The sequence below is a fragment of the Limulus polyphemus genome, unplaced genomic scaffold (genome assembly GCF_000517525.1).
Source record: "Limulus polyphemus unplaced genomic scaffold, Limulus_polyphemus-2.1.2 Scaffold403, whole genome shotgun sequence".
Taxonomy (NCBI): domain Eukaryota; kingdom Metazoa; phylum Arthropoda; class Merostomata; order Xiphosura; family Limulidae; genus Limulus; species Limulus polyphemus.
The window spans coordinates 543,184-553,463 of NW_013666013.1; the positions used below are offsets into that span (position 1 = coordinate 543,184).

General features: G+C 35.5%; 1 protein-coding gene across 1 annotated transcript in view; it reads right to left on the reverse strand.

Annotated features, from left to right (window-relative positions):
* The window catches only part of LOC106458003 (UDP-glucose 4-epimerase-like), an 18,142-nt gene extending 12,094 nt beyond the window's left edge, over positions 1-6,048 (reverse strand). The window contains exons 1-3 of the mRNA XM_022384126.1: positions 5,784-6,048; positions 1,843-1,958; positions 519-632 (exon numbers count right to left, since the gene is read on the reverse strand). Coding sequence (XP_022239834.1) covers positions 519-632; positions 1,843-1,958; positions 5,784-5,907 — 354 coding nt within the window. The 5' untranslated portion in view covers positions 5,908-6,048. The remainder of the gene's footprint in view (positions 1-518; positions 633-1,842; positions 1,959-5,783) is intronic.
* Positions 6,049-10,280: the final 4,232 nt, after the last annotated feature.

Consider the following 10,280-nt stretch of genomic DNA (forward strand, 5'->3'; position numbering starts at 1 on the left):
ACTTAGTATTGTTACGTCTCCGTTTGTTAATTGATTTCCCGTAAATTCGTTCCGACACTTTAGCGACACAAGTCCTTACTTAATTAGGCCTGTTCTAAAACTGGTTTATTCTTTCCAAATATAACTTTACGATACACTTAATTTCAACAATCGCGCTAAAACAAACGCTATAACAACGAACGTGCTCAACTTCAATAATACTCTCTGACTGCAGATCAATTACTCACTGTCTACGCACACATTGTCACGTCACGCCGTGACCATCTTATATATATCAGACCACCCCCAATTTAGTAAATGCTAGAGCACTCCCGAAGAAACGGGATAGTTCTAGAAAGCAGGTGGCGTGACACTAGTCACGTGACCTCGCTGACGCAACAGTATTAAAAACCTTTCATATACCACAACACACTAGTTTTTTTGTTTTTTGTTTTCAAAATCCTGTATCCGCCTCTGAAATTAAACTTACTCGTAGTTAACACAGATAAACACGATACTGATATCATAATCCAGCTTACCTGGAGTAAAGACAGTAGACTAGCAACGTTTGTAGAGTAATACTTCAGAGGCATGAGAAGGGATTCACGGACTCCCCTCAATTGTGAAAAGTGAACCACCACATCAAACTTATGCTATTAGAAAATCAAGAAGTTATTAGTAAGGTCAAATTATTTTGCACGATAATTTATTAGTTTACATTGTTTAAAGTTAACTTATTCTAACATTTGATTATTGTTGATTTGTGTGTGTGTGTGTTATAAATTTTACATTACTTTATAATTGTTAATATACTCAACTGTGCAATAACTTTGTATTTTAATAGCGATACAGTAATGAAGGTTGCACGAGTTCACTTAGCAATAAATTAGTGCTCAATTAACATAAACGATATCTCCTCCGCAACCATTTTACGTCTTTATGGTGTTTTGAATTGTTTTTACTCACCACAGTGAACCTATATTTGTTTCCGACCTCGAAATTTACATGTATACGTACATATTTTTGACGGTGGCCGGAAATACAGTCACAGGAAGAAAAAAAGTCACAGATTTTTTACTACCAAAATACAATGTAAAGTCATACAACAAAAAACATTAAAGTTATTTATTTATTGCAATAATAGCATGATGCATGATATGTAATATTATATAAAAAAGTACATGACATACACACATTAATAACACAACTTACGTAACTCTTGTACAAGGAAATATATACATAAAAGTAAACGAGGAACAAGGCTACTCGCCTGGCTTACCAATACCTGAAGAACACGGCTGTACATCTGACCTGAGATCAGTCCGGATTACGATCCTGGATGGCTTCTCTTACATTATATACTTATTTACTAACACATCATTCAATCTAAGCATTTCTTCGTTAAGATTCATAATGTCATGTTTTTTGATCAAAGAGCATTCTACAGACAGTCTGTCAACTTCACGAGTGTATTCATATATAATGCAGAGTTAAGTGCACTTTTTAGGCATATATATATGAGGTAAATCATCACATGAATAAATGGAATAAATCAATAGTTTAACTTCTATGAACTTAAAAAAATGATAAACATAAATTTTCAAATTGTGACTTTTTTTTCTACATTCACTTTTGACATCAGAAGATGCAGCTATGCTAATGATAATATTCATCAGTACTAGCATGTCTTGGAAGAAGAATGTTCAATACATGCAAATAATCGTCATTTAAAAAAATTAATAATGCTAGTGCGAGCTGACGATTATTTGCATGTATTGAACATTCTTCCTAAAAGCGACTAAAGGTTACCAACTTTATTAATTAGTAAATAATAAAATTTAAGAGAAAAAACAGTAAGCTTACTTTTCGGAATATTGCTCTGAGTTCGTCTATTTCGAAGAGATTTACGGCATAAAATTCGGTGAACTTTTTTTTGGTAATTTCTTCTACTCGTTTCAAACATTCCGGCAACTCTGTACCTGAACAACAAGAAACAAGAGGAAATCCTCAATAGCCGCGGCACTTGAAGTTCTTTTAGGTATGATTAGAGTAAATTAATCTATGAGACCATTAGCTTGATCAAATACATCAATCGAAAGGGTTTGACCTCCTGAGTCCAAAACTGAAATTAGATCTCAAATCGGCCGAGAGATGACGGAGTTCTGAGGTAAAAGTTTGTACTTGGGAAAAACTCGGAGCCATTCTATGAGCCGCTTTGCCGCAACTAAAAATATTTCAAATATTTGCAACCTAAAATAGTTCACACTGCGTTATTGTCAATGGCGCAACTACGGTTATTAGCTGCTGTGAGGACCTGTGGACTTAATACAATAAAATAAATAGTAACGCCCGTGATTATTATACGGCCGGAAACGTTTTCGAAAGTTACGAATTAAGAATAATGATAAGATACCGCACTAATGCAACCAAGATAACTATTGTGCATCAAGAAAGTTTTGTGGTGAGATTAAATTGGTAAAAAATGTAGACAACTTTAAAGCCTCGTGAGATCAGAGGGTCAGACCTACTTTAGTCTAGATTGTTCTAGTATTCTAGCAGCGTTAGCGTATTTGGCTAAATCCAGTGGCGTTACTAGGCCTAAACAGACTACTAATTGCTTAGGACTCCGAGCAGCTCAGGGGTCTGATTCACGGGGATTTTCTTTTTATCAGAGATTTGACTTTTGCCTGTTTTATTACTGTACTTATTTAAAATAAAAGTATTTTTAATGGAACTATTCAAAAACATATCACTCAGCAATGGATAAACGCTTCAAAATTGCAGTAGCGAGACACTTTTCAGTGAGGCATTCATGCGGTACGCTGATTGGCTGCTAAGTACAGTACACATACAACGTGCATGTTTTGAGAAAGACTCCGGCGCAGTGGCGTTAGTGTATAAGTAGAACCGATGTTTTAAGAAGTGTATTAATAATTTTTGTATTAATGTAGTTTTTTTGGTTTGTGAAAATATTGCAATTAGTTTTTAAGGAGGTGATTGTTGGAGTCCAAAGATATTCCTGCTTAGAGCCCGCAATGAGCTAGTACTGCCCCTGGGTAAACCTAATTTTACAATAACTACATTTACACAGACTATTAGTATTAATTAAACATAATTTTATAAGGGGGTTGAAATTTACGTTTCAATAGGCAATTGGCAATAAACCCAATTTTATAAGGCAATAAAAATGTTTTGCATAGTTATTTCAGTAGGGCCCGGCATGGCAATCGACTCGCAATCTGAGGGTCGCGGGTTCGAATCCCCGTCACACCAAACATGCTCGCCCTTTCAGCCGTGGGGGCGTTATAATGTGACGGTCAACCCCACTATTCGTTGGTAAAAGAGTAGCCCAAGAGTTGGCGGTGGGTGGTGATGACTAGCTGCCTTCCCTCTAGTCTTACACTGCTAAATTAGGGACGGCTAGCGCAGATAGCCCTCGTGTAGCTTTGCGCGAAATTAAAAAACAAACAAACAATGTTTCAGTGGATATAAGTTTATAACTTGGGAGAAATTTAAGCTTGCAGAAACAACTGGATAAGCCTGATTTGATAAGTTTTTTGAGACTGAAGTTTGCACAAAATATTGGGTAGGGCCTAAACCTACTGGTAGAGGGTAATAGTGATTTAAGTTTGCATATCCTGTGGGAAAGTATGTAACAGTAGTGACGAAAAATTTTTCATAAACTTGAAATTGTGCAGTTATGTTTCTCATATATGACGGAATGTCCACGATTTTTATATTATATATATAATTATTTAATGAATATTTTAGGATAATATTAAGCCTACAGACTCGATCCTGTCAAATCTTTTAATCTAAGCTTTAAAAGATGTTTTTCAAAGATATTCCAAATAATCTAGCATATATTTTCTCTGCTGGTTATAAACTACCTAAAGAACTACCGTTCGTAGGGATGGGCCGAGAAAAAAATGGCTGCCGTATTCAATCTATGATACTTACAACTAACTTCTAAAGTTGAGTTATAGCCTTATTTGAGCACTTAATTGCCATTATCGTGTGTTTCACAGCTTTTGAGACTCCCAGTATCATTGAAAAGTGTTGCTAAAGTGAAGAACTGGGAACTAGCTAAAGAACCAAAGTGTTCATCAAAAATGAGTGAAGTTTTCGCAATGGTTTTAATAAGACAGAAACGCATTTTAAGAATACGTGGAAACAGGTTATAACTAAGTACGTTAGTGCTTAGTCTAAGCTAAAACTAATCATAATTCTAGTGTAAACGATCATAGATCCAGGTTATCTTTCCTTGGTTAACTTGTGTTCAGAGTAACTGATGAGGAGTGGAATTCTCCGAAACTAGTATAGCCCAATAACACATGTTGATCAAAGTGTAGATTCAACTGGACCTCCCTTGAACTTAGACTTCGAGATTAAACAATTTTCGGAATACTAAGTTTATATATTTGTGTAAACGATGTTATAATTATCCTTTGAATTTAGCTTTCTTACACAAATCTGGTAAATAAAGGGTGAAACGGGAATTATCAGCAAATAATAGATGAACATTAGATGACATGTAGAATACTCAATGCTTTGTACAACATACAATCGGTGTCTTTAGGGAGCCAACTCCCATATTATGTATGAAGTGAAGGAGTAAAATAAATCAATACACATAATATCAAATTTTATTACACACATTCATAGAATACACTAAGTTTCAGTAAGGTGAAAAAAAATGTCACGAAACAAGTAATAAGAAACATTTTGTAAATGTAAAATGTAGGGATGACAGTGCCAAAACGAATGCAAACATGAATATAGGGATGATACACCTATACATTTTTTGTATGTTCCTTACTGTAGGTTCCTCAACATTAAGTCCCAAAAAAAGTCAAAATTATGAACAGTGATGATTAATAATCTATTGTAGCGAATTGTATGGTATAATATCAATATCTGAGGTCATTCTACAAGTGCAAAGTATTATATTAACAATATATATTACCATTGAATTATAAAAATAGAACAAATGTTCACTTATCAACCTACTTCACTGAAATTGTTTAAAAAAAAGAGGGGAACAAGTAATAAAAGATTTTGCAAAAATTAAGTATGGCGTATGGATGACAATGTCAAAAAGTACAAAAAAAAGGTAGGGATGAATACACAAAACCATACAAAAATCACTATATAAGTAGCCAAATCTTTCTAAGAATGACTTTTATCTACAAATAAATTCTGAATTCCTATCAGTTTCATGAATTCAGGTTTGAATAAGAGCATTTAAACTGAATATAATGCTATATAGCCTTATAGTGTTAAATTATGGCAGATTTCTTTTGGGCAAATGATTGTCTTATAAGCTGATAAGATTGACTCAGTGCTTATTAGCTACTCATGTAGGGATTATTATCTGGTTTTGTGCGCTCATCCCTACCTTGTTTCTGTACTTTTTGACATTGCCATCCCTATGTCATACTTAATTTTTGCAAATATTTTTTATTACTTTAATACGTTGGTTTGGGTACGGTTTATTGCCGAGAATAATTAGATTATGATCTGAAACTTCTCACAATCAGTATTATGATAAATTTCTGTAAATAAATAAATATATATATATATATATACGTTAACGTGCTTTTAAGAAGTACGTGAAATAGCATGAAGCTCGTTGTGTTAAAATTGCTTGCGAAAAATTCTATAATAGCTGAGATATACGTATAAGCTCAAATTAGTTTTAGGTTCAGGTAAAAATATGTAACTGATATAAGCTATAACTACAGCCAACGATAAATTTACAAAATTCCGAGGATCACAAGTCAGATGTTAGCAAATATACTTACTTTTGAAGCTGGGATTGTCGATAGCCACTACTTCAAATCCAGCTTTCAATAGAGTAACAGCTGTATGGGATCCTAAGTATTGACAACTTGATGTTAGAAGAAGGCGTTTCACACGTTCGGACATTTTTATGCTTCAATTAATTTAGGATTTGATCTTAGTGAGATGACTGGCTCGTAATGAGAATACTTGTAAATGTGTATGCAATTTTGTTTTAACTGCGACGTTCACCTAGAGTTTAAGCTATGTTTGTGTGTGGCTTACTTGAAGTTGAAAGTATACATTAGAAACAATTAAATCAATTTGGGAATTATTATTTTTCTGTTATATATATATATATCAAACGTTCGTTTGCATCCTACAAATATACAAAACAAGTGTCAAATCCAAAATAAATTTGTCAGGTGTCCAGCGTTCCTAGCGTGGTGTACAGATGGCTTTCGAGGTATCTAGGCCTATCAGGTGTATCTAGATTCAAACAGGTGGCTTTCTATATTTAAACATCATATAGTCTGGTAGACAAACACATCGACGAAAGAACTATTGCGAATATACTATTTCATGCTAATTTTGCATCCTCTCTCTGGCACAACTGTAAATCTGAAGGTTTAGAACGCTAAACATCTGTTTATCCTCAAATTTAGACACTTGTATTTTTCCCATTTAAATAATGTAAATAAATACATGTTAAATAAAAAATATTCAGAAAATATTTAACTTTTATTTTGGGCTAATGATTGTCTCATTTTGTTCTCTCTGAATCTAATAGAGGGCCTGGATTTGTGGTTAACAACAAAAACTAATTTTGTAAAATCCGTCGATAATTTTAACCTTGTTTTATATCTTAAGATTTTAGTTATGCAATGGATAGTTCTACTATTTAAAGTATATTTGTAGACTGAATGAAATTGGAAATAGGGATATATTTTGATGTTCATTACAATAAAAATAAATCGTAAAGTCTGATGTCTTTAGCAGGTGACTCTGTTCACATTTGGGCTTTCACATTGATGTCCTAAGTACATCTAGACTGTCTATCCTGCAGTGTAGACGAGTCCCTTACCAATAGTGTGACTATTACAGAAGCTTGTCATCATGGGCCCGGCATGGCCAGGTAGTTAGGGCACTCGGCTCGCAATCTGCGGGTTCGAATCCCGGTCACACCGAACATGCTCGCCCTTTCAGCTGTGGGGGGCGTTATAATGCGACGATCAATTCCACTATTCGTTGGTAAAAGAGTAGCCCAAGAGGTGGCGGTGGGTGGTGATGACTAGCTGCCTTCCCTCTAGTCCTACACTACTAAATTAGGGACAGCTAGCGCAGATAGCCCTCGTGTAGCTTTGCGCGAAATCCGTAACAAACAAACATAAAATCTTACAATCTTGTAAAGAAAGAAAAGAAGCACATACTAAGGTGGTTACGTTGTAGGTTCGATGTGTACAAATAGGATGAATGATAAATAATACATTACAAATCTACCTGTCGTACAAACAGGAAACTACATCTATTTATGTTTACATGATGCAGTAGTTTTTGACTTTAATGACTACTAACTGGAAAATAAAGCTTGTCATTATATGTAAAGTAGTGCTACTGTGTTAATAACTTTTTGTTTTTGTTTGTAATTAAGCACAAAGCTACACAATGGGCTATATGTGGTCTGCCCACCATGGGTATCGAAACCCGGATTCTAGCATTGTAAGTCCGCAGACATACCGCTTTGCCACTGGGGGGCATGTGTTAATAAATAAAACAAAGAAAGCGATATAAATATTTTGATTGGAGGACCTCGCTGGATGAGTAAATTTAATACGATAATTACCTTAACAGTGGAAATATTTGTTTTTTAAAAAAATAAAACTACGATGTTTCAGCACATAACACCGAGCCATTTTCAGACAATGTGCGATTAACAACAACTACAAATTCAAAGTGTAAAAATGTTTCTTGGCAGGGTGCTTACTGATTTTTTGTTGTTAAGTGCAAAGCTATATAATGGACTATTTGAGCTCTGCTCAGCGCCGATATCGAAACCATATAGCTTGTGATTTTCTTTTATTTATGTAAGTTTTGCTTCGTAAATTTTTTTCTCTTTTTTTGGATATGGAATGCTTGGTTTCTTTTAAGTGTATAAAAACATACGACAGCCTTTTAACGTGTTCTTTGATCCTTGTGTTCAGTTTCACCTAAATACAGTCTGTCCTCGCGTTACGGGCGTTCGGGCTATGGAATTTTACCCATACGGAAATTATAAAGCGTGACCAATAGATTCGGGATACGGACCGTAAATTCGCCCTTTCGGGGTTTTGTGGTTAATATATAAAAAAAAACATTTGGCCAAAAATCTTATTTTTGTTTTAGAAATGCAGAGCACATTACCAAGCGTCAGTGACATAGGTGGCGCACTTTGTTCATATCAGCAAACGATTCTGTTGCGATCAAGTACAAGTAGTACATCCAAGAAATCACGAAAAGGAAATACTCTGGATGTGAAACTTAATGTTTTTAGGAGGTTTGATGCCAGAGAGAAACATAGCTCTATTGCTAAAACTTTAGGGCTTGCTACCTCTACAATGGGACCAATACGTGATAATAAAGAAAAAATCAAGGCAAGTCCTAAAGTAGCTACACCTCTAAGTGCTCGTACATCGTGTTTTCATAGAAGTGAAGTGATGCTTAATATGGACAACTCCTGAGTGTGTAGATTGAGGACCAGATCCAACGTAATGTGCCATTAAACACGATGGTTGTACAAGTTAAAGCAAAAAAGCTTGTATGATAATTTGGTGACTGAACAAAGTGGTAGTGGTAGTTCTGAAGAAAAACCCTTCCTGGCAAATAAAGGGTGGTTTGATAGGTTCAGGAAGCGATTTAACTTACACAACATAAAACCAAGTGGTGAGGCTGTCACTGCTGATGTAGTCTTCAATGTGGAGCTGTTCTGGAAATGCATGCCAGATAGAATATTTATTTTTAGGGAAGAGAAGTCTGCATTAGGGTTCAAGGCTCCGAAAGATCGTCTGACTCTATTTGTGGGTGGCAATGCTTCTGGAGATTTTGAATTAAAACCCTTACTTGTGTGCAGTTTCGAAACTCCAAGGGCTCTAAGGAGATATGCTAAGCCTAATTTACCAGTGATTTATTTTTAGGGAAGAGAAGTCTTCATCAGGATTCAAGGCTCCGAAAGAACATCTGACTCTACTTGAGTGTGGCAATGCTGCTGGAGATTTTAAATTAAAGCCATTACATTTCTTCCAGAAATCACGAACTGTAGGCTTATCTCTCCATCAGTAACTTTAATCAGTTGTTCAGTGTTAATCAGAGTTCTCCATAAGTAATATCCCTATAAATTGGAGATAATACCTTGATCCATTGGCTGGAGCAATACGGTTGTGTTCTTGGGGTTATACTCAACTCTTACATTATCAGAACGATAATTTAAGTTCACTGGGTGGCTTGGTGCATTGTCTAAGATGAGCAATACTTTGTTGGCAATATTACGTTTGGCACAGTACTTTTCAACAGCAGGACAGAAGAAGTTGATGAACCAGTCTTGAAAAATACTTATAGTCATCCAAGCCTTTTTATTTGAGCGCCAAATCACTGGTATATCTCCTTGGAGTTTCGAAAGTGTACACTAGTAATTTTCCACACACCATTTATAGTTGACTCCTTCACTTCATCACTATTGCATCCATAATCATATGGGTAGAACGTACCAACAACTTTACAGGGTTTCCCCAAGCAGAAAGTGCTGGGAAAGTTCACCAAGACATTGTGGCACTTGCAAGACAGGCTGGTTTTGAAGATTTCGTCGAAAATGATATGGTTGAGTTATTAAAGTCCCATGTAGAATGAGGATCTAATAATGTTGGAACAAGAGCGAGCTACAGTATAGGAGGACGTTATTGAAACACCACCCACGCAACTTCACTTGTCTACCAACCACTTATCCCAATCCTTTGCCCTCGTAGAAGAAGTGGTGCAAATCCTTAGTGCTAATGATCCAAGTCTAAAAATTACAAGAGCACTACAAGATGTAATGCACTGCTACAATGAGAAGATGTAGCAGAAACAGCAAACAAGTCTCGATGCATTCTTCTTCAACAGAGCTGAGCTTACACCACAACAAGATGATCATGATTTACAGAGTGAGGCAGTCGTCAGTACCAGTACTGAGTCTCCCTCTGCACAATTTAATTATTTTTGTGTACGTACTATTATTTTTGGTGAGTAAAACTATTAAACTATCTGTTACATTTAATATGTGTTTCAAAATGTTTTCTTACATTCACATGCATGTTTTATTACTTTTGTAGATCAAAGAAGATCTCCGCAAGAACGCATCTACACTTATAACATAAGAGTCATTGGGAGAATAAGGTTCGAGTTACGGAATTTCGCGCTACGGAAGCTTTTTCAAGAACTCGTCCCTTCCGTAACGTGGGGGGGGGCGATTGTAAAATCGTTTGCATGTTTCACGTCTCTTGGTTCCAAGA